Source organism: Penicillium waksmanii (assembly GCF_028829765.1).
Source record: "Penicillium waksmanii strain IBT 27052 chromosome Unknown utg000009l:1.0-4314994.0:1.0-4318279.0, whole genome shotgun sequence".
NCBI classification, from domain to species: domain Eukaryota; kingdom Fungi; phylum Ascomycota; class Eurotiomycetes; order Eurotiales; family Aspergillaceae; genus Penicillium; species Penicillium waksmanii.
This window is the reverse complement of record NW_026643255.1, coordinates 2,961,920-2,985,113: the sequence shown is the minus strand read 5'-3', so window position 1 is coordinate 2,985,113 and position 23,194 is coordinate 2,961,920. Positions and strand designations below refer to the sequence as shown.

Here is a 23,194-nt window from a genome sequence, read left to right as displayed (position 1 = left end):
GTCAGTGTGGAGCCTCCCAGAGTTCAAGTTGTCCATCCCGCCAAGTGACGACCACCTCGCTGCTTCAAGTTCATCTTCACCCCGACTCTCCCCCCTCCTAACCCGAGCCCGCAATCCCTGGCTGGATTTCTTTTTTTTTCTCCCTCCATTTTCATATCGACCCATTCCTGTCTCCGGTCAGGGTATTTGGTCTCGTTCTACATAGTGAGTGCTTCCCAATATTCTCCCCTCCGATTTCCCCCCTCTCCTCTCCCCTCCTCCACCCCAATCTCCGGCTCCTAGGCACCAACTCATCCACACCTTCGTCATCCGAAGCTGACCGACTGTTGTTGCTACCACAGAAATTGTCCCACGCCACTTTCAGTACCCCTGCATGCTGGAGGTATCGAAACTGGTGCTTACCTCTGTACAGTCCTTGACCTGATTGTCGTCACCGCCCTCTTGTATCTTAGCGTCCTCTTTACCTCCCCCCAGTTCCTCTGAACTTGGTCGATTTGCCAGATGTCCAACCCGCCTTTTACGGTTCGAGCGGTCTTCGAGTACGCTTCGGGCCACGATGATGACCTCAGCTTTTCCATAGGCCAAGTCATTACCGTCACGGATGTGGAAGATGCCGAATGGTATAGCGGCGGATACACCGATGGCTCCGGTGGCAAGCAGGAGGGTATGTTTCCTAGGAACTTCGTGGAGCGCTATGAACCTCCGGCCCCTCCACGCCCAGCGCGCCCGAATAGAGCGAAGAAGGAGCCGGAGCCAGCACCAGCGCCGGTTGAACCCCCCCGCGGTGATCGAGAGTCAAGCGCCCGCGGAACCTGAAGTTGCCGAGCAACTACCGGCGGATGAACCTGAGCCAATTTCCCAACAGCCTCCTGCATTGGCGCTTCAGTCTCCTCCTCTGGTATCAAGTCCTCCAGTCGAAGAACCTACCTCGCCTGCCCAGCTCGCACATCCAGTCCCAGCACCTTTCGCACCGGCAGCCGACCCCGCGCCTCCCGTTGTCAAGGCTTCCAAGCCGCCCCCACCTGCTGTTGCTGAGAAGCCCTCCTCGTTCAAGGATCGCATTGCTGCCTTCAACAAGTCCGCCGCGACCCCAATTACCCCTTTCGCACCTGGTGGCCAGAAGCCAGGCTCTTTCGTCAAGAAGCAATTCGTCGCCCCTCCCCCAAAGTAAGGATTCCTATGTGGCACCTCCACGAGAGCCTGCTCCCAAGGTATACAAGAGGGAGGAGGATCCGGACGTGCAAGAGCAGATTGCCCGCGAGCCTCCCGTATCAGAAAGCCGCCCTCCCCCTCCTCCACCCCAGACTCTTCCGCAAGAAACCGAAGAGGGGGTAGAGGATCAGCCTAAACCCACCAGCTTGAAAGACAGAATCGCACTCCTTCAGAAGCAGCAATTAGAACAGGCAGCGCGCCATGCCGAGGCTGCTCAAAAGAAGGAAAAGCCTAAGCCTCCTAAGAAGCCGGTCGAACAACCCATCGAGGCCACGGAACCTTTTGAAGATACCGAGGCGTCGCCGGTAACTGCACCCACTGCCGCTCGGGATCCTAGCGTTGATACAGTGCGATCCAAACCCCCACCGCCCCAGCCTCCTACTCCATTGGTTGCACCTGAGGAAATTACTAGCGATGCAAACGACGCGGATTATTCTGCAGCTGCCGATTCCGAGGATGCAGGAGAGACCTCAACCAGCAAGGATGATGAAGATGAGCGTCCACGCCAATTGTCGACCCATACTATCGAACCAAAGGCCGAAGAGGCTGACGTCGAAGAGGGAACAGAGGAGGAGGAAGAGGAGATGGACCCTGAAACCAGACGCCGGATGGAGCTTCGCGAGAGAATGGCGAAGATGAGCGGCGGTACGGGCATGATGGGTCTCTTTGGCCCTCCAGGTGGTATGCCAGGCATGTCTGCTCATGGAACTCGCAAGCCTAAGACCCCCGGCGAGTCCGAGAAAAGACTTGGTGAGCCTGAGCCAACCTCTCCGGGCAATGCTCCTCCCGTCCCCATGATTCCTATGCCTGGAATGAACCTCAACACTAAGCCTGCCCCTCCTGATGTCGAGAAGGAGGACGAGGAACCCCTGGCAACTCCTGTCTCTGAGCAACACCCATCACGAGAGGTACCAGATGTGGAAGAAGTTGTTCATGAGGGCTCCCTGCCGCGTCGTTCTACTGACCGGGTTCCTCCTGCCCCACCCGCGCATGGTATGTTACCATACTCATTCTAATATGAAATAAGAAATCTGTTGAACTAACCATGCCATGATGTTTAGCTCCCGCACCGCCTTCCAGAGAACCCCGACCCGTTCCTCCTCCCCCTGTGACGACAGAAGAACTGGGCTCGCCTCCACCCGTTCCTGGAAGTAAGTAATAAACTCAAACTTTATCCTCAAGTTCTTATTCTGACGATCTCAACCAGGTCGACCGGCTCCTCCTCTTCATAGAGCTTCCGAGGCTGGAAACGAGTCCGATGATGAATTGTCTGTTCACGCAGGAAGACTGTCTTTGGACTCTGGCGCCCGAGATCAGCCTCGAGCCGTCCCACCTCCAGTCCCTGGCCAGGCAGTTCCTGACAGCATTGAATCTCGTCGCTCCTCAACCTACGACTCGACACCTACAACTCCAGCAGCCGAAAAGAGAGCGAGCCGCGTTCCTCCGCCAGTCCCATCAAACCCGCCTATGCCACCGACACAGGGCCGCGCTCCCCCTCCCCCCTCCTCCCACCGCACCCCGTCGGCGTTCTACCGCTGACAGCCGCACAAGTGCTGTCTCTCCTCCCCGACAGGCTGGAGAGGACGTCGAGGGCGAAGTTACCGAATATGATGGAGATTATGATACTGACATTGCGTCGGGGGCTAAATTCAAGGACGCCCTGCGATCTCATGAACGCGACTCCAGCTTTGACGAGGGCACCATAACTGATGATTATCCTCCTCAATCCCCACGCAGCCCCCAGGAAAGTCGCCAGCCTCCTCCTCTTCCCCCAACCGCTGCTCCACGGGCGGTTCCACCTCTCCCGCCTAATCAACCTCCTCGAAACGCACGGGCTTCAATTGATACGCCCCGAGGACCTCCTCCGCCACCGCCTGGCAAGGAGCCGCCGCCCGGTGGAGATGATGATGAGTACGACCCATTTAACTACACTACTCCATCACATGGTCTGCCGCCAATTTCCCCCGGTGGGCGCCCTGCTGCTCCTCCACCCCCTCCTCCGCAGCCAGTGACCGAGTACGATGATATGTATGACGCTTCTCCTGTTGAGAGCCACGCAACCGACGCCTATCCTATAGCGCAACATGAGAAGCGACCTTCTCTTGCGCCGCCGCCGCCTCCCAGCCAGGCTCCTTCACTCCCATCTCCATCCGTTGGTCGAAGTGGACGGGCTTCCATGGATATGCTGAGAAACCAACCCAATGTCCGTCGTTCTATGGATGTTTCTCGCCCATCTGTTGATCAGGGATTTATTGCGACCGAAGTCGATCTGGCAGAGAGTACTACTTGGTGGACTCAGCCTAACGCTACACCTCCTGTCTTCCAAGGCCGCAAAGATATTCTCTTCGAAGTTGAAGAGTCATCTTCGTCGAAGCGTGGTGGTAAAACAACCATTTCGAAGGATATTTACGTCTTGTTCATGGATTATTCCCAGACTGTTGTGACAGTCCAATTCGATGCTAAAAACCCTGCGGATGCTGTACTCGAGCAACGCCATGAAGCTACTCCTCTCCAGCCTCGACAGGACCAGTTAGAACAGGCTCACCTGCAGCTGGGAACCCGCATTTTCGAAGCAGTGAACTCCGTTCAGAATTCAACGATTGGCGATGGTACTCCGTTCGGACTGGTCCAGCATCTTCTGAACCCACTGGCAGATGCGCTGCTTCCTGTTGGTACTCGAGCCTATGGTGCACTGGTCTACTCAAACCTGGCCAATGCCTCGGTCTCACAGAATGACGAGATCAGGGCAGGTGACATCGTGAGCTTCCGAAACGCTCGCTTCCAAGGTCACCGTGGTACCATGCACCAGAAGTATAGTGCCGAGGTGGGCAAGCCCGACCATGTGGGTGTTGTTGTCGATTGGGACGGCACAAAGAAGAAGATTCGAGCCTGGGAGCAAGGCCGCGAAAGCAAAAAGGTGAAGATGGAGAGCTTCAAGCTGAATGACCTGCGCAGTGGTGAATGCAAGGTCTGGCGAGTGATGCCGCGCAGCTGGGTCGGCTGGGAGCCCTCGAAATAATGGACGAGGTAACAACTCTGCCTTGATGTGGGAATGATGGTTTCCTTTTGTCTTTTTTTCTTATCTAGATTGGCGGGCTCGTGTATGATCCATATGTCGACTCTTTCCTGTCCTCCCCCTCCCCCCTCCCCCTGCCCTATATCTTGTCCTTCTATTTTTCTTCTTTCTACTGATCATCATGCTTATGTGGTAATGAGACAGCCTGGATGATTGTTTTCGATGGAGAATTGAGCGAGCGTGCACCCCTTTGCCTTCTTTTCTTGTGGTAAATTCTGCATGATGAATACTTTCCGCTCCGCCATGTTTTTCCATACTCTCCATTACCTGTATCTATTTGCAATGCATCCATTTCAATTCCGAATACAAAGTTTTTACTCTTATTCAAGTTGGTTCTAAGTACTGTTTCAATCAAGTTCTGGTATAGAGGGTATCCAAAGTCTGGGCACACAACTATACGGTAGATGGGATCCGAGTCACGTGCGTGTATATGCCTCAGGCGCAAACCTTAGTGGCCATTTCCTTATCGGGTCTCCAACTCCAACCTTGTCTTTTTTTCTCACCTCCAAACTTCCCTCACAGTTGCCAACATGGGTGGTGGTGATCTGAACTTGAAGAAGTAAGTAACAAATTGCCATCCATTTCCATGACCCAGCTTTCTCTCCAAGCCATTGATTAGACAGCAAATTGCTAACCATAACCCAGATCATGGCATCCGTCACTAGTCAAGAACCAAGAGCGCGTATGGCAGCAAGAAAAGCGCGCGCTGGACGAGCGCAAGCGCATCGACCAAGTGAAACGCGAACGCGAAGAAGAGCGACAAATCCAAGAGCTCCAGCGCCTCCAAGAAGCTTCCGGCAAGCCTAAGCAGCATAATCGAGTCGATTGGATGTACCAAGCGCCCTCCAGTGCCACCGGACATTACTCTGAGGAGATGGAGGGGTATCTGCTGGGAAAGCGACGAATCGACGGTATCCTGCTCAAGAATGACACCGATAATCAGAAACTCGAGAAGGGCGCGGATGTGGTTGGGGCGCATGCTGCCGCGGCGGCGGGTCCGTCTATCGGGTCGCAACGTGATACAATGTCGAAAGTCATGGCGGACCCGTTGTTGGAAATTAGGAAGAGAGAGCAGGCGGCTCAGGAAGCTGCTATGAAGGAGGCGATTCGCCGCAAGGAGCGGGAAGAGAAGCGTGGGGCTCGCGATGGTGATCGAGACAGAGACCGTCGCCATCGTGGTGATCGTGATCGTGATCATGACTCTAAGCGCCGGAGATATAGTGATGATGTGGAGGATGACCGGCGGCACCGGAGTCATAGGAGTTCTCGTCGTCACCGGTCTAGATCGCCTTATTCACCTGAGCGATCCTCTCGCCGACACCGCAGTGAACGAGACCGTGACGATGATCGCGAGCGCCGACACGACGATAACGGAACCAGATCGCGCAACGATGACCGTACTCGTAACCGCAGCCGGGATCGTCATGATCGTGAAAAGGATTCTCACAATGATCGCCGCCGAGATAGAGACGATAGACGTGATCGGGTCCGAGACCATGATCGTTCCTCAGGTCGACCTCGTGAGCGCGAGCGAGACAGATCTCCACGACGAACGTCTGACCAACAACCCTCATCTGAGGACCGCAATGGCCATGCCCCTCGAGAGAACGACCGCCGCGGACGCGACTTCAACAATCAACGAAACGGCTCGTACGGTCGAGACCGAGCTCCTCCTCCGTCTCGCCCAGCGCAGAACAAACCAGACCCCAAGGAGCTGGAGGAAGAGCGCCAACGTAAGCTGGCCGAGATGCAGTCCAACGCCAATACTCTGGAAACAGATCGACGTCAGCGCATTACTGAAATCGATACCCAGGAGGAAGAGCAACGGGAGGCTGATGACAAGCAACGCTCAGACCGTGGTAGATTTATGTCTCAAGTGCACAAACGTGTTGGTGAGGACAGTTTGGATGAACGTATTCGACGCAGCCGTGGTGGTCTTTCCAAGATGGATGAGGAATGAATGGGCTAAGTCTACAGTCGTTTATATCTGTCTCCTATTCTGCGGACGGTCATGAAACTCGTTCTCCATGTATTTTTTTTAATTGTGATCTCAGCGATGATTCCCAACGTTCACCAAATCAATCATATCTAGTTGCGAACACTCCCTAGGGCTGTTGTAGTACTTGATCAAGAATCTAGTAGTTACTAGTAGTTCTAGTAAATGGGTTTGTCGTGGGTGGCCCAGGGTGGTCCCATATGTAGAAATCACTAAAAGATAGGGCAAGTGAAAGCGATAGCCACAGACGATACTGACCGCTACGTCCCAAACTAAGTACCTACGTAGGTAGCAATCTAAAAAGAGTCTGATCATTCTTGCTTCTTCAGAACCTGAAGGTTCAAGTCCCTCGGGTGCCCAGCTCCTCAACATCCAATGACTGTGCTTTGGATAGGAAGCGTATTGAACTACTAGTAGTTCTCCAATTACTGTACATGTTACTAGTCTTGCTTAGAGTCAATCATTCCAATATGCAACGAGGAGAGAATGCTCAGTGCATATGAAGAGTGATCAATCGAGTTGAACACATCTGTCGCCTCGATACCGATGGCTTTTTGCAGTGTTTCCTGACCCCCCGGATGATCAAACAGGAAAGTTGTGATATCGTAAACACGACCAGAAATGCTAACCAAGCATCTTCCAGTAAGACACATCTGCTTATAGTCTTCCCAGGTAATGAAAGGAGACTTGTGATGTTCTGGAACTCCAGACCCAATAAACCCACCTCCCTGCGTCTGTCTTTTTGCTAGCTCAATATCCGATTTCGACGTGCGAATGAGCTTTGAAGCAAGTCCTAACTTCTCGCATAGCGAAATAAACCATTTGCTGCTATCCATGTCGAACCAGCGAATACCATTGCGATAGTCTGATGGAAATCGATGGTGAAAGTTATGATATGCCTCACCCGCCGTGAAGAGCCCAAGAATAGGGGAAGTATTTCTGGCAGTGATCTTTTCGGTATATGGTTGACTGCCAGACCAGTGCGACCAGGAATTAACAAGAGCTGTTATGTGGTAGTTGAATATAATTCTGGCAAAAAAGGCATAGAATAGACCCCCGCGAAAGTCCCGCCAACCGAAATGACAGATTTCTGTTGGGATAACAATCGACATTATCGCAAATAGAGGGTAATAATATCTTCTCTGCCACCTTGCCACGGGATCTCGCTCAATATCACAGATTTCGACTTCTCCCCAGCTATCAGGGTTATAGGCGATTAGCCAGCCAACATGTGCATGGAAGAAGCCTTGTTTTATATTATATGGATCTTTTTCAGTGTCCACGTAGCGGTGATGTGATCTGTGATGGCGTGCCCACCAAATTATATCATATTGGAATTGTCCACACGCCAACACGACCAGGAAGTATCTGAGGGCTGTGCAGGCTTCGTATGACTTGTGAGTCCAGAGTCTGTGATATCCTGGAATAATGCGTTAGGGCTCGGAGGTCTCTATGGATTTTAGTCGTCGAAATTTAGTTCTAGTACCAGTAGTACTTGCCTGCAGTGATCCCCAAGGCATATATGTGGTGAAGAGCCAATGTCAATCCGACCGTTTGTGCCCGTGGTGGCATTTGCACTGCATACCATGATATCACCGGGAGCGAAAGTATAACAAGAGTAAAATGAAAAAGACCGAGCTTAAAGTAATGAGGGGCATAATCCTTATCAGTGTTATCATTGGCATGCTTGACGGACGATTTGCTACCAGTGGATTCGTTTGTGCTAGGACCAAGAACGCCCATATTGATGACTGAGATATTTCAACTATAGACTCAAATGACTCCCAGAAGCTTGAAATCTCAGGATATCTCCTGACGAGATGGTCCTATTATAAGTGGGCTGTAAAATAAATCGCCTAGGGTACTATTCTTTTGGGAGACCAAGGGGGTAGGCTCGCCAGCCAGTATTGCGCATCGCTAGCTAAGCGAAGCTCAGCCACTGGATGAAATAAGTAAGCACATGGAACGTATGCAGATGATATTGATATTTCTGTGTAACCCTCATAGAATGATCATCGCAAACATGTCACTTGCCTCTCCATTTTCTTATCGGTTGCCTTTTTTTTGCTTTTGGCATACCCTGATTTCAACACATTCTACCTTGTACTAATTCATGTTATGTGCGAAGATATAGATGATGCATCGGACTTAAAATTCCGTCAGATTCATTTCAAATACGAGTAATGTCACTATGTATCTGGATGTCCGTCTATAAAGATGGAAATATTATGCTACTGGATACCTTGAAAGTATAGACACTCATAGGTTGAGCCTGATATATATATGGGTCATGTGGCGACGCCATGTATGGTTCCTGTTTTCCACTTCAGTCATACTAATTATCCGCCGCGAGATTTAATTGGTCTAGGGTACATGCCAAACCACCACAATAACGTCACTAATTATGGCAAACTGTCAACGAAGCTCTAGATCGCGCAGAGCTCGTAAAATACCCTGTCATCACATTCTAATAAAACCTTGGCATACGACTAACCCCGTGTAGTACTTTTTACCGCATCTCATCAGAGAGCAACCACCAACATATTTTCTCAAATGAAAAGAAAAGAATCCAAGACTCAAGAAAAATGTTCTCCGGAAGACACCGAGGCTTGGATTTTGGGTAGCGGGACCTCATCCTTGGCATCGGCATACTTTCTGATCAAACAAGCCGGAATACCACCCCCGAAGGTGCATATTCTAGAGTCAAGCGATTCGATCCAGCAAGTTTTGCATCGAAATGGTGATGCTACTAGCGGTTACGATCAACTTGCAGGGTGTTTGCCTGTTCCAATTGGTGGACCCTTGAAAGAGATCCTCGCTGACATCCCATCCTCAATTCTAACTCCTGGCCGGGCGCAGAGCTTCCTGCATGATATAGAGTCAGCCGAAGTAAAAAGGAACTTCCGGAAGGAAAGCAGCGGTATTAGCATTTTGATTGAAAAGGATCATGTGCTAAAGAAAATCGCAACTGCGTCGTTGAACTTGGGTTTGAAGCATAGACTGAATCTGATACGCTTTATCGCCAAGCGGGAGAAACGACTAGGGCGCAATCAGATCAAGGACTTTTTGCCAGAAAGCTTTTTCCAAACTTCTTTTTGGGCTATCTGGTCCGCTCAGTAAGTACCTTGAATATTGCTGCTAAAACTTATGAGTACTACTCTGACGAAATCTGCGCTTCTCCTCAGATTCGGTCTCCAGCCCTGGCATAGCGCAACCGAATTTAGGCGTGCTATCCGCCAGTACATTGGAGAGTTCCACGGCCTATCTATTTTGAGCGGTCTTGATATCACAGGCCCCTACCAATACGAATCTATATTTCTTCCAATCTTCATTTTCCTACAAAGCCTCAATGTCGATTTCCAGTTCGATACCAGAGTTACGGGCATTTCAACCACAAAGTCTAACAATGATACCCAAAGAGTTTCGAGGCTTGACGTGATTCAGGATGGATTCAAACGTCGCAACGACCTTGGACCGCACGATGTCGTAATAGCAACAATAGGGTCAACAATGTCTGGAACCGCAATAGGATCAAATGATGAACAACCACTTATCTTATCACACTATCCGAACGAGGAACTTGACGAGAACTGGTCAATCTGGCTCGCACTTTGTTCAAAGGATAAAGAATTCGGCAACCCCTATAGTTTCTGCACTCGCCGGTCCCAATCCATGTTAGAGTCCTTCACAATCACTACTGAAGAGCTCACCCTTTTCAACTACCTGACTTCAGTATCACTATCCACGTCGACAACAGGGGCATTGATCGTCCTTCAAGAAAGCCAGTGGAAGCTAAATCTGTGTATACCTGCGCAGCCAGTTTTTCGAGACCAGCCTCAAAACGTGCGCGTTCTCTGGGGCTTCGCACTCTTCCCAGAGTGTAGAGGGAACTATATTAAGAAACCGATGCTCCAATGCTCGGGGGCAGAGATTCTAGCGGAAGTTCTAAAACATGTGAACTTCCCAACTGAACTGCTCTTTCGACATACTGTGACTATTCCACGTGTTATGCCACGGATGAGTTCCCTCCTGCTGGCGCACTCTTGGGATGAACGCCCTGAGCCTGTTCCTTGTCGCACCTCTAATATCGGACTGGTTGGGCAATTCGTCGAGATTCCGGAATATAGCTGTCTTGACATGAGTTATGGTGTTCGTTCAGCGCAAATAGCGGTATCCCAGCTGCTGGATCTCGCTATACCTTCGGTTAGAATGAGGAGATCACAGTTTAATATTTTCCTTAGGATTCTGCTATGGAGATGATAAATTTGTTGTTGGATCTGCGACTGAATTTACTAGGAGTGGGACGGGACATAAACGATATCTCCTGTGCGCTCTCAGCAGCCTCGACTACTAGTTTTAAGGGAAACAAGAGCGGTTAATTTAATGAATGAAAAATATTATCCGTTCCATGCTTCTTGGACATATATCAACGCTTTCTATCTACAATTACAACCGAATATCAAATAACTTATAGAAGCAGTAGCTCGCCTGTAGCAGCACCACCAGCATATTGCGGCTGGTACCCTTGTTGTTGGTTTTGTGTCACAACAAACTGCGTCTGCGGTGCACCACCACCGCCCGCACCATCGCTACGGCCTCCCAGATCCATCGAGGCCATTTGTTGCGATCCTATCCCATTGAAGTATGAATCTGCTGCACTGATTGCATCGCTGGACGTGTTCGAGGCGGCGGCGGAACCTTGGGCAGGGTTGGGGCCAACAGGGAAATTGGGCGGGGGAGGAGCATTGATTGGACTGATAGGGTTGCCTGTTGTGATGATGGTTGCTAGGCCGCTATTACTTGTTGATGATGCGGCAGCGTTGGCGCTGGGAGGGTTATATTCCAGCATACTGGAAGTGCCATCTTCAACTCGTGGCCTTTGCAAGGCTGGACTCTGCTGAAGACGACGAGGACGTGCGGCACGGAAAACCTGATGGATAGGCTTCAGGTAGACAGTAGCTAGTGTGCCGACATTAAGGCAGAGTTCCTCGAGGGTTCGGGGGTCCAGCTTCTCGCTCTCGGCAGTGATGGGTGGCTTTTGGCCCATCACGACCTGCTTGGCTGTCGCCGGGTCGGTTGACAACAAACGCCAGTACATGTAGCCACGGTCTCTGAGATCGGGATCATCGGTCTCTTCAGTGCACCATTTCAGAACCTGTGGGACAAGTTCTTGACCCTTGGTGGGCCGTTGAATAAAGAGCTTCACAGTAGCCGTGAGCAGGGCCAGCTGCACTTCGACCGTTTCATCATGAAAAGTTGCCAGATAGTCCTGCAAGAGACCATCTGAATTATCGATACGGTCTGCGTACTGACCAATGATCCAAATAATAGCTGCCTTGGCTTCGGGCTCATCGAGGTCATCGATATTGCGGATCACGTGGCTGATAATACTCTCGTACTTGTTGGGGTACTTGCGGAAGATGTTGCGAATAACCACTGTCGCTTCCTGGATAATGTAGGGAATCTTGGCATCGACTAGCTCCAAAAGTGTTTCAATGCATTGCTTTGCGGCGGATTCAATCTTGATGGCCAACTTTCCAATGGCACGAACCGCTTTGCGTACAAAATGAACATCAATTTCAGTTGCATACCTGTAAAAGCGTTAGTTCAAATGAAGAACAATAGCCAGATCTGCAACAAAATTAAAGATACTTACTCTCGAAGTTCTGCCAATACCACAGAGATATTATCCTTCGTGGTCAACATGAACATCAACTCCAACTTTGTCACTTTGACATAGATCGGGTCGTTATAGTTGCAGAAAAATACGCGGATATCATTACGCAAGACTTCCGGCCGTTTCTGTAAAATCAAGATAGCATTTCGCAATGCCAAATATTGTATCTCGGGTGGTTTGGAGAGCAATGTAACGAGAGGTGGTGAAAGCTTGCGGCATAGCGAGGTGATATGCTTTTTGTCGGCAATATAGTTCATGAGATAGAGAATGACCCGACAAGATGTGAGGACAACGGCCGCGTTCGAGTGAGATAGTCGCGGGGCAATTCGCTCCGCCAGCAGAAGCGCCTCGGCTGTGTCCTGCGGCACATAAGACATCAAGGCTTCGAGAATGTAAGATTGGCCCCATCTATAAAAGGAGTTAGTCCGGGTAACCGTCAGGTTTTGGGAATTGGAAAGTCTTACTCAGAGCAGTCGGGTAGAATTGAGACCAGCTTTGAGGCACTGACATAGTCAATGGTTAAGGAAATCGATTCACTACGGCCCCAGATGTCCACCAGTGAAGCCAAAACACTGGAGACAACGGTCGGGTTCTCATCCTTCAACATTCGGTTGAGGCGATCGATCAAATCCGAGTTCTCTACCGTCTTCTTGTCATGCTCATATAGTTTTGCAACGCAAAAAGCGGCGGTCTTTCGGACATATGGGTCGTTGTCTTGCATGAGCCGTTTGAGGGGTTGGAAGGTCGCCTCGACGAACTCGCGCACATGAACGTATGAAATGGTTCGCAAAGCAAGCGCGCGCACAAGTGGGTTGGTGTCTTCCATATCCTACTCAAGAGTTAGGATGCAAGCTCAACATGGAATCCCAGGGGCAATAGGGTAAGGTAAGAACATACATCGACCAAAATCGGCAGCGCTTTCAGCGCAACCTCAGGCTTCATTCGGGAATAATTGACCAAGAACAAGAAGCACCTGGGGCGCATATTAGTAAAAAGGTTCAAGGTGAGGCCCCGCGCTCATCTATTTGTGGCACATACATCTTCTTGATCTCCAAGCTGGGCAGGTTCATGCAGTCGATGACATCGGGGAAGAGCGCAACCATGTCATTGTTGCTCATAGTCATGTTGGCGACGATTTTCTTCAGGGCGATCTTTTTGGCGGAGTAGTTCTTGTCTTTCTTGCCGCCGGAGTTAAGCTCCTGTCGCAACTCGGCGACCTTGCCCTGTCGAGTTCGCGAAAATGGTGAGCTATATGGCGAAGCATAGGGGGGCAAAACCGATAAACATGAGGGGTATATGGCAAAAGAGGCAACGGAACAAAAAGCACAGTGTAGAGAAACAACTTGCGAAAGCCGCCGAGTCATCCCATACGAAGAGGAACCTTATGCATAAGGATGAGGTGCGGGGAAGGTAAAGGGGGGGGGAAAGCCACTATGGGCAGATCAGAGGATCAGACACAAAGACTTACCCTAGCGAAGAGCTTTGCGTCGCCGCCGGAACTCATGGCTGCGGCGTGGACGAATCGCAAGGGTTTCTAAAGCGCGACTTCTTCTCTCAAGCTATCCTGGTCGACTTCTGGTGGCCGAGGATTCCGATCACATGCGATAACAGTATTTGAGGTCCTTGAGCGGATAGAAGATATAGACGAGAGGTGATAAGGTAGGTGCTTGGCGCTGCACAAGACCGAAGGATCCGAATCTGGCGGTTCTGGAGGGAAGAAAGGTTGGTGGAGAAAAGGGCGAGATTGGTAGGTTGCTTTACTGCGCCGCGATTGTGGCCCGGTCGGGAGGGAATCGAAGACAGTCGATATTATTGACTGAACATAGTCAATGGTATTGTAATTCCGGATCGAAGGAGAGTGAATGGAAAGGGAAAGGGAGTGAAGTGAAATGAAGTGAAGCGCGTGAAGGGAAAGGAGAGTCTTGAAGGGTTCAGGGCGGAGTGGAGTGGGCGGAGTGGGCAGCTGCGGAGGAAACCTCCTGTTCTCTTCTCTTCTGCTCTTCTGCTCATCCTCCCACCTCTTCCCGTCTTCCCCCACGCCACCCCTCGACATTCATCCTCCTTCTCTGAGATAATGTCGGCCCTTCCACCTCCACCTCCCCCGCAATGGGTTGTCGCGCTCAACTCCCCGATGCCCCGTCCTTCGAAGGCGGCCAACAGCATCCCGGATCCACCTGGCTTCACGAGCTCGAATACCCGGGGAGGAAAACAGGTGAGCTTGCATAGCCCGACAGAGATGCATCATGGATTTGAATAGGATACTGACATGTATCAGCGTCAGCAACAGGATAAACAACCAGCCACGATGAGACCCGAAGAGACCGACACCCTCAAGCTGAAAAAGGCCTGGGAAATCGCCATGGCGCCATCCAAGCAATTGCCCATGCAAGCCATCATGATGTACATGTCCGGAAACACTCTCCAGATTTTCAGCATCATGATGGTTCTTATGCTATTCAAGGGTCCTATTCAGGGCTTGATCAACACCAACGCCGCCTTCGCCAAATACGAGACCCCGACAACAAAGGCCCGTCTATTCGGAGTGAAGGCTGTCTATGTGTTGATGCAGCTTCTGCTATTCGCCCTTGGAGTTTGGAAAGTAAATGGGATGGGACTATTGCCGTATGTGCCGATAAGCTAATGCCCTTGCTGATACTATATACTAACGTATTCGACAGAACTACAAGATCGGACTGGCTCGCTTGGGAATCGGAGCGCCAGCCTTTGGAACGAGCCTTTTTCGCATTCAACTAATATCCGCCGCGCTAAAGTGATTGTAACATGAAATACAGTTTGTTCTTATGGATAAAAATAGTCATATTACGCCATATCCGACGATATAGCTTCTCTTTATTATGCAAGGGTATCAGTAAAATGCCGTGCGCACATAATCTCATAATAATATAAACGCAGGAGGGACATTGGGGCTGCCATGTTTCGCCAACGATATAACTCTATCAAATCTTCTCGGTCTCGGTCTCAGCACGCGCTTCCCCTGCGAGCTTCTGTGCTTCCTGTTTCTGCCGACGGGCTTCGCGCCAGGCAGGGCCTCGACGCATCTCCCACAAGAGTAGCGGGGAGGTAGCCATCATCACGAGAGCAATGAAGGTGAAACACCAGCCACGACCCATGGCTGAAAGCATGGGATCAATGAGGGCCGTCGCGCCAGCACCGAGCAAGCACCGGACAAAGTTGTTGGCCGCAGTGGCCTTCGCTGCCTGTGTCGGGTACAAGTCCACTAGAAGTGTACTGACAGTGTTAAAGGCGCCTGTCAAAGTGAGGCCCATGAAAAACAAAATGGTCGTCGGTGCAGCAAGATGGACGCCAAAGTTGAGGCACCAGCCAAAGGCTAGGACGCAGAGACTGCCGATAAACAGCATCGGGAGGGCTATCTGAAGACGGGCCTTCTCGATGGGAAAGTTTTTCAGATCTGTGTGTCGATTCTTGACCAAGGGGAAATTCATGCACACCGCAATCCGGCGATAATTGCGGTCCAGGAATTGCCCGTTTAGGATCGACGCTATACTTGCACCAACGCCGAAGGGGATGTAGCACAAGCCAACCTGGAGGTCATCGAGACCGTATTGGGCATTGAAGATCGACGGAATTGTTGCGCTGACGTCGTAGAAGCCAGCGAATAAGATGGCATTGCAGAAGAGAATGATACTGGTGTCCTTCTGGAAGACAATGGCGAGTGTTTCGAACGGGTTAGGAAACTTGAGTTTCTGCTTCGGTGGGGTTGGTAGGGATTCAGCCGCCTCGTGAGGGTTTCGCGATCTCAAATAGTTGATGAGAGGGATGTTCCATTTTTGAGGAGGCAACGACCCATCACCAACAACACCTCGAGCTGTTTCAGGGAAGAAGACGAGAAATGGAATCATAAATGCCCCAGAGAAGATAACAAGGAACCAGAATATCGCTCTCCATCCGAGATACTGAGACAACAGACCACCTATGACCGGTCCTATAGAAGGACCCAAGAGAGAGCCGGCAGTGACAAACCCCATGTAAGATCCCCTCTCAGATGCAGTGGCCACATCGGACACTACTCCCGATGAAAGAGCAATAGTGGTACTACTTCCTGCACTCTGAAGGCATCGAAGAACGAAGAGTGCTGCATATTTGTTTTGCAAAGCGAGTCCGATATTGGCGGCAATGTAGATCGCGAAGCAGACAATGTAAGCAGGTCTTCTTCCAGCTTTATCGGCAAAATCGCCGATGAACATGGGCGAGATTCCTTGGAAGATCTAGCATTTCCAACTTGTCAGTGGTGCTGTCCAGTCAAGTCGAATGATACATTTATTCCACTTGCCATGTAACTCGTGAGAGTCAAATTCATAAGGGAGTTCGAGACATGAAGATCTTGACCCAACGTAATCAACGCTGGGAAGTAGATTTGCGACGAAACCGGCGAGAAGAATCCGGCCCATGAGGCCATGAAGACAATGAATCGTCGCTGGCTGATTGTGAAGATAGAGTAGTCAACATCTGCAAGATCCCCACTTTGATTCCCCGCAGTGCCATTCTCGTGGTCGTTTGTATTTTGAGCAGCTTCTAAGTCTGTTGTAAGCGTTACAGGTGGATTCGGTTTCTCCATGTCTGCTTAGCATATACGGCCGTTTTAGACGAAGTTTAATATCGTCGTGCACAATGGCCGTGGATTTCAAGGAGACTCGGAGAAATTTGCGGAGCAAGGGAGCCAATCTCGCATATGGCGTCTTTTTTGCAGTGTTCAACCCACATCTAGGGTGATGCTTGAGCCAATTATGAGTGGAGAAAATAAGAAGGGTGCCGAGATGCCGAACCTGAATGCATCTCACTGTTATCGGCGGTTAACTCCGACAGCTGCTTCCGAGTTCGGTGTCTGTCCTGGAACGCCGAAAACTTGAATGGGTGCTTACAACTTCCAAGTTTTGAATAAAATCACTGTTCGTCAAATTTAGTCTTTTGGAACTTGACGATATATAAGTGAATAAGGTCTCTAGTCTCATTGGCCAGTCAAGGGTGTGGTAGAAAGAAGGGTGGTGAAAAAGAAGAGAAAAAGAATTGTGCTCTAGGAACCATCCATGATACTAGAGGTAACAACCACGCATTAGTACAAAGTCAGCTGCGGAAACATCTACAATATGAACGTCCACCCGGGCATGTTGGAACTACTACTAGCACTAGGTATTGGAATGATGATATTAGAAACTTTCATTCATTGGATATAGTACATCATCTATTTCGAGCCATTACAATCAAGTTATGGACTTTTGACTGCCTTCTGGCATGCCTCAACGAAGATCTGACAAAAGTGCCACACTTCAGTATAGGTGTTGTACAACGGCGCAGGAGCTACGCGGATAACATCTGGCTTTCGCTCGTCAATAACGACGCCGTTTTCCTCCAAGTGATGGAGGACTTTGTCCAACAACCCGGGCTTAAGCCTCAAACTAAGTTGAGCCCCTCTCTCGGCCGGATTGGATGGTGTGATGAGAGTGAAGGGATTGTTTTCAGGGGAACCATTCGGTGGGCATGCCAGGAGTAGATGCTCCAGATAGCCTGTAATACTGAGTGACTTTTTCCGGATTCCCTCCATGGTCGCCCGGTTAAAGATCTCGAGGGAGGCGATGACAGCATTCATATCCAGAACAGATGGGTTCGATAACTGGAAGCCAGCAGCGCCGGGTTGAGGGACGAATTCTAGATTCGGTCAGTAGGTTTCCGGTAAGTTGTTTAGTGATGCCTACTATTTTCCATGTTGAATCGTGTCTTGATATCTCCACCCCACCACCCCGAGAAGCGAGGACGGAAGGTCTCTTCACTTCCAGGCTGCTTTTCATCGACACGACCGTGACGCTCGTGAACGAATAAGCCTGCCATGCCACCGGGTCCACTGTTGATATACTTGTATGTGCACCAGGCTGCAAAATCAACATTCCAGTCATGCAAACGAAGGTCTACATTTCCAGCGGCGTGTGCACAATCCCAGCCAATTACGATGCCCTTGGAATGGGCATGCGCGGTGATCCGTTCGATATCAAAATATTGCCCGGTATAAAACTGGATCGCTGAAAGAAGGATCAATGCAGTGCTGGACGCATTATCGTCGATCACCTTCAAGATCTGCTCTGTGCTCAAGATAGGACGGGCCGCATCCTTGGGCTCGATTAGGACCATGGCGTCTTGGATATTGAGGTTATGATGTCGGATTTGAGACTCGATGGCATACTAGAGCTTGTCAGCGATTATTATTTCCAAAGTAAAAACAGCTGTGGCGGCATACGTGATCACTGGGGAAGGCTTTGCCTTCTAGAATGATCTTGTATTTCTCTTTCGTTGGTTGGTAGAAGCTCGCCATTAGAAGATGCAAATTAGCAGTCAATGTGCCCATGACAGCCACCTCACTTTGAAAAGCCCCCACAACAGGTGCCATGAGCTTGGCGCCAGCTGTATCTACGTCGACGAAGGGGGGAAGCAACTCGTCCTCGTGAGGAACAAAATGGCCGGTCACGCCTTTTGTTGCCCAAGTCCGCAGATACTGCTCGATATAGTGTCGAGTCTTCCGAGGTTGTACACCTAGCGAATTGCCGCAGAAGTAAATGCATCGGGCATCGGAACTTTCATTGTGGCCTGCATGAACCCATCAGTGACACCGATACTATGGTTACTTCTAAATACATAGTGCTGCGTAGGTCATACATACCTTGCTCGACTGCGAGTTTCTTCCTCTGCAAATCCTTTACAGAAGGAATAATGAATTCCTCTCGGAAATTTCGGAGAGGATCCTGGGCGTCCAGAGCCTGGGCATACTCTAGTTTGGAGGCTTCGATATCATCCTTATATGGTAGCGGGGTCCCGGTTCTCGGGTCACGGGAATGCTGTTGCGACGACCCCATTGTAGCGATTTGGTATGAATATCCACACGAATTGAGGCAAAGAATTTCAATTTAAGAGAAGACTTCCCCCGAATTCCAGTTTCATCAAGAAATGCAACTCTCCCACCTTCACCCCGCCATGCCGGAGCTTTTTATTCTGCCACCGCCCTGCGGTCATCGCTGACCAATCGCGCCACTGCCGAACCTGACTAACGCGATATCATCGGATGGGTAGATGCGACAGACTTAACCTTTGCTGCTTCACACTCCATATCCCCAGCCAAAAATCTGGATACACACCGTCCAAGATGACCAGGTCACTTTTATCCCCCACAGCTGTTCGCCGGCTTTCACACCAACACGCCCGCTTCTTCTCTACGTCTCGGCCCGGCTTGCGCATCTCCGCATCCTCCGTCGGCGAAGTCGCTACTTGTCGGCAAACCACTACAATCACTCCGACTACGTCTCTGTACAAGATTACTGTTCCACGATCCATATCTCGATCTCCATTCCGTCAACATGTCGCTTCTTTCTCCTCCTCGTCCGTCCGCCCGGCTACCAAAGTCATACAAAATCCGAGAACCGGAGATGATGGCGAGACGCTTATGATCGGGATTTCGCCTCGAGCTGTGGAGGTACGTTCTACAATGGTCTTCTGATTTGTTTGGGTATCCCGCGTCGTCTTTGCAAGAACAACCGGTGGTGTCGGTGGCAGTGACGGGAATCGCTCTGGGCTTCATGGGGACGGACCTACATGACAGGCTACTGTTGGTACTTCCAGCCAAACTGGGAGAGAACATACCAACAGTGGCGGCTTAGGTCTGTTCTAGTGGATAGTCTATCACATACGACCATAGGGTGTGGAGAACAGGGCTTCCCGTCCGCTCAGCCGTACTTAAGCCACACGCCGGCAGGTTAGTAGTATGGTGGGTGACCACATGCGAATCCCTGCTGTTGTATGTTTTTTTTTTTTTTTTTTGGGAAATTATTGGTGTTCTTTTTGATGTCTTATTTCGCAGATTTTCCTTTACTGCATCTCCATGACCATTGGCTAATTAGCACAGCGTCTTCGAGAAATTACCGACCCGACCACTTCTCCGTCGGCCACCAAAGAAGAAAATCCATACCACCACCTTCGCATCACCGTGACAAGTGGAGGCTGCCATGGCTTCCAATACATGATGTCTCTTGAGTCCGAATCCAAAATTGACACCGAAGAGGATACCATCTTTGAAGGCAACGCCGACCCTTCCGAAATATCGACTGATGCAAATGGACAAGCAAAGGTTGTGATGGACGAGCCCTCACTGGAGCTTCTGTCCGGGAGCACCGTGGATTATACGACCGAGTTGATTGGTAGTCAATTCAAGATCGTGGATAACCCGCGAGCGTCAAGTAACTGTGGTTGTGGAACCAGCTTTGACGTGATGGATTAAATTTTCGAGGGGGATTGATTGTTCTTAAAAGAACATGAAGCAAAGCAGCACATTGCTTCACTTCCTTACATGTACAGAAACGGAAGTTTGCATATTGAAATATTAGTATAGATTAATTTATTTATACCCCTCTTCTCTCATCTACTCCGGGGTCATACGCTACTAGTACTTCAAGCTCTTTTGAGTGTTGTATATGCATGCAAGTGTAGTAGTTTCGACTACGAGCTGGTAGAATCGAGTAGCACTACGAAAGCCGTATTTAACAGTATCGTTGGTCTATGCATTTCATCAAGTCTCTTTTTTTCTTCTACTTCACACTATACACTCTTGCAGAGTGAATCACCTGCCAAAAGACAGAAACAGCAGACCGGGCAAATGTGAGAATCGTACGCCCTCCAGAGATATCGCGATAACCCGACTTGATTTTGGATCCCTTTGCAGTCCGCACATTGGGGACCGGGACCCAGAAAACCAGAAAGATGGAAATGGAAAAGGAAATAGGGGCAGAAAAAAGCGTATAAAAAGCAGCGAGGAATGGGGGGGGCAATGTTATGAAAATGGAAATGAAAAACACAAGGGGGAAGCGGGATAAGAATGTGAAAGAAAAAATCATCTCGAGTCATGTCCGTTCTTTTCTTGCATGTAAAGCCAATGCTTTACTTTTTGTCCCTCTCCGAGCACCCGCAAAGCATGCCGTGGCGCAACGTTCAAACCACGGGTATCATGCATTTCGTGCTACTTAGTAGACACGAGCAAGGTTGCGCAGGTACCAGTCCACAAGGCGGCGGCCAGCCTTGGTCTCGCTGACGTGGATCAGGTCGTCCTCGAGAGCGTAGTCGAGGTCGTTGGCGATGGCGGAGTCACCCTCAAGCAGGCCACCCTCGACCCAGCGGATCTGGCGGGAACGCTGCTTATTGACGAGCAACCAGGAGCGGAGCTGCTCGGGCTCGACTTCGAGGAAACCAGCCAGCTTCTTGAGATCCATGGTGGTGTAGAGCTTCAGGTATGAGCGGATAGTGGGGTTGAACAGGGTGTTCTTAACCTCATCCATGAAAATAGCGGTGTGGTGGTCGACGGGGTCGACGTTGACGGCGGGGTTGTCGAAGTCGGGGGGAGTGGGGCTGATGAACTTAGGGCAGGAGGAGCGGAACAGCTCCTCGAAGACGGGGAGGGCCTCAGGACCGCCACGCTGCATGCGGTAGAACTGCTCGCCGTACTTCTCGCGGACGGCGGAGTGGATGGTGTCGTCCAGGCGGGTGGGGTGGAGAGCGACACAGATGGCGATCAGGGCGTACATCTGATCGTTCTTCTTGGCAATGGCATCGTAGCCGTTGCCGCCCTTCTGGAAGTTCTTCGTCCGGGAGACGTAGACCAGAATGTGGCTGAACATGCGGATGGCATCGCCGTAGCGGCGCATCATCATGTAGGAGAAACCCACGTAGTAGTAGGTGGTGAAGTGGGCAGCCATAACCCGGGCGAACATGGCCTTCTTGTTCAGCTCAATGTCGTCAAGGGTCTTGAGGGCCAAGCTGAAGTCACCGAGCAGGCAGTGCACGCGCAGCAGACCGATGATGGAGAAATAACCCAGCATCTTGTACAGCGGGCGGTTGCCGTACTCACCAGCGAAGGCAATGGGGTCCTCACCCCGCTTCATAGCTCCCAGCTGCTCGGTAATCTGAGATCGCTGGATGAGGGAGTAGAGGACGTTGAGCACGGAGTAGCAACCCCAGGTGTTGGGGTTCTCACGAAGGAGCTGAGCCTCCTCCTCGTTGGATCCAGTGCGAGCAATGCGGTTGCGATAGCGGCAGAACGACTCGAATTGGTAGATGAACTCGTCAATAACATCCCAGGCCCAGTAGTACTATATGTATGGAAAGAGCAAATTGTTAGTTCCCTTGTTCGTTGTATGTTTGCGGTGGATTTAATCGAATCCTGATGAGTGTCCGGCCACAAATATCTCTTTCATCATCGTCATCTTGGATCGACGGGGTGAATTGAAAAACCTACCGAGGGGGCCTCCAGATCCACGGGGCCTTCGGAGTTCAGGATGTAGTGGAAGAGACTGCAGTAGTTGTCGTAACTGGCGAACTTAGTCTCGAGGGTCGCTTGGTATTCCAGCGGGGTAGCAGCGGCGGTAAGCTGTGCTTGAAGGTCCTGGGCCTGAGAGCCACCGAGGGATGTTGTGCGATCCAGCTCACTCATGCCATCTTCGAAGTTGACCTGCTCGCGGTAGTCGTTGACCAGAGCCTCCTCCTCAACATCGGACTCATCGTTCAGGTTGGGGCGCGCATTGGCGCGGTCCTCGTACGACATTGTGTGCGAACGAGGTAGAATGAGGTATGAGGCGACACGGGTTGGAAATTTCCTCAAGGGACCGGGTTGGTTGGGAGGGGAGGGCGGAAGGAAGAGGGTGGGGGCGTCCGGCGTTCGGCGTGTGGGATTTGCCAAAGAAGTCGAATTTTGAGGGTTTTCGCTTGAGTGTTGTGCTTATCTTATCTGCGCATAACTGAGGGTGATGACTAAGATTGTGCTTGCCTGTGGTTTATGCCAGGGCTTGAGACCTCAGTGCATACAGACTACCAATATTTCACGACTATTTAATAATTTATAACTGGAGTCGGGTTGCACCAATTGACCATACTAGAAGAGAAAATAGACTGCTAGATGAGTACCTCAGTGAGCGGATGGGGTGCAGATATTTCCGAAGATGAAATGTACTAGTTAGTACAACTAATAGTCACTGCAGAGTATGATTGTAAAAACCAGCTCTTGTGCATCGGAATTCAGGTCCTTCCGAGTCATCAGGCGTGATACCATGGTTTAAAATGCAGATCGTGGTACTAGTACATAGTCATAAAATGCTGTCATAGATAGACGCTCGCTCCAAGTGATCAGAATTGTGAGTTCTAGGGTGATCAGTAAAAACTACACCAACGA

The 23,194-nt window shown here is 50.4% G+C and overlaps 10 protein-coding genes across 10 annotated transcripts; 6 read left to right on the top strand and 4 right to left on the bottom strand.

Annotated features, from left to right (window-relative positions):
• Positions 1-501: 501 nt before the first annotated feature.
• N7481_011461 (uncharacterized protein) lies at positions 502-2,228 on the top strand (the record flags this gene model as incomplete). Its single annotated transcript, XM_057270680.1, has 3 exons — positions 502-664; positions 801-1,112; positions 1,198-2,228. The coding sequence occupies 3 exons, from the start codon at positions 502-504 to the stop codon at positions 2,226-2,228; spliced, it is 1,506 nt and encodes a 501-aa protein (XP_057117854.1).
• A 245-nt stretch (positions 2,229-2,473) lies between these two features.
• On the top strand, positions 2,474-4,231 carry N7481_011460 (uncharacterized protein; the record flags this gene model as incomplete). Its single annotated transcript, XM_057270679.1, has 1 exon — positions 2,474-4,231. The coding sequence occupies one exon, from the start codon at positions 2,474-2,476 to the stop codon at positions 4,229-4,231; it is 1,758 nt and encodes a 585-aa protein (XP_057117853.1).
• A 587-nt stretch (positions 4,232-4,818) lies between these two features.
• cwc25 (U2-type spliceosomal complex subunit CWC25) lies at positions 4,819-6,248 on the top strand (the record flags this gene model as incomplete). Its single annotated transcript, XM_057270678.1, has 2 exons — positions 4,819-4,847; positions 4,934-6,248. 2 exons carry the CDS (start codon positions 4,819-4,821, stop codon positions 6,246-6,248), a joined length of 1,344 nt encoding a protein of 447 aa, XP_057117852.1.
• A 476-nt stretch (positions 6,249-6,724) lies between these two features.
• On the bottom strand, positions 6,725-7,396 carry N7481_011458 (acyl-CoA desaturase; the record flags this gene model as incomplete). Its single annotated transcript, XM_057270677.1, has 1 exon — positions 6,725-7,396. One exon carries the CDS (start codon positions 7,394-7,396, stop codon positions 6,725-6,727), a length of 672 nt encoding a protein of 223 aa, XP_057117851.1.
• Positions 7,397-8,837: 1,441 nt separating this feature from the next.
• Positions 8,838-10,544, top strand: N7481_011457 (oleate hydratase; the record flags this gene model as incomplete). The annotated part of the gene is made up of 2 exons (XM_057270676.1): positions 8,838-9,400; positions 9,470-10,544. The coding sequence occupies 2 exons, from the start codon at positions 8,838-8,840 to the stop codon at positions 10,542-10,544; spliced, it is 1,638 nt and encodes a 545-aa protein (XP_057117850.1).
• A 208-nt stretch (positions 10,545-10,752) lies between these two features.
• N7481_011456 (putative AP-2 adaptor complex subunit beta) lies at positions 10,753-13,465 on the bottom strand (the record flags this gene model as incomplete). The annotated part of the gene is made up of 6 exons (XM_057270675.1): positions 10,753-11,875; positions 11,941-12,369; positions 12,426-12,790; positions 12,859-12,934; positions 13,000-13,184; positions 13,430-13,465. 6 exons carry the CDS (start codon positions 13,463-13,465, stop codon positions 10,753-10,755), a joined length of 2,214 nt encoding a protein of 737 aa, XP_057117849.1.
• A 570-nt stretch (positions 13,466-14,035) lies between these two features.
• On the top strand, positions 14,036-14,715 carry N7481_011455 (ER membrane protein complex subunit 4; the record flags this gene model as incomplete). Its single annotated transcript, XM_057270674.1, has 3 exons — positions 14,036-14,173; positions 14,237-14,583; positions 14,640-14,715. 3 exons carry the CDS (start codon positions 14,036-14,038, stop codon positions 14,713-14,715), a joined length of 561 nt encoding a protein of 186 aa, XP_057117848.1.
• A 203-nt stretch (positions 14,716-14,918) lies between these two features.
• On the bottom strand, positions 14,919-18,842 carry bna5-1 (kynureninase; the record flags this gene model as incomplete). The annotated part of the gene is made up of 6 exons (XM_057270673.1): positions 14,919-16,198; positions 16,282-16,560; positions 17,215-17,646; positions 17,694-18,174; positions 18,230-18,576; positions 18,650-18,842. 6 exons carry the CDS (start codon positions 18,840-18,842, stop codon positions 14,919-14,921), a joined length of 3,012 nt encoding a protein of 1,003 aa, XP_057117847.1.
• Positions 18,843-19,129: 287 nt separating this feature from the next.
• Positions 19,130-20,257, top strand: N7481_011453 (HesB/IscA family protein; the record flags this gene model as incomplete). Its single annotated transcript, XM_057270672.1, has 2 exons — positions 19,130-19,456; positions 19,886-20,257. 2 exons carry the CDS (start codon positions 19,130-19,132, stop codon positions 20,255-20,257), a joined length of 699 nt encoding a protein of 232 aa, XP_057117846.1.
• A 739-nt stretch (positions 20,258-20,996) lies between these two features.
• Positions 20,997-22,570, bottom strand: N7481_011452 (putative eukaryotic translation initiation factor 3 subunit EifCl; the record flags this gene model as incomplete). The annotated part of the gene is made up of 2 exons (XM_057270671.1): positions 20,997-22,118; positions 22,265-22,570. 2 exons carry the CDS (start codon positions 22,568-22,570, stop codon positions 20,997-20,999), a joined length of 1,428 nt encoding a protein of 475 aa, XP_057117845.1.
• Positions 22,571-23,194: the final 624 nt, after the last annotated feature.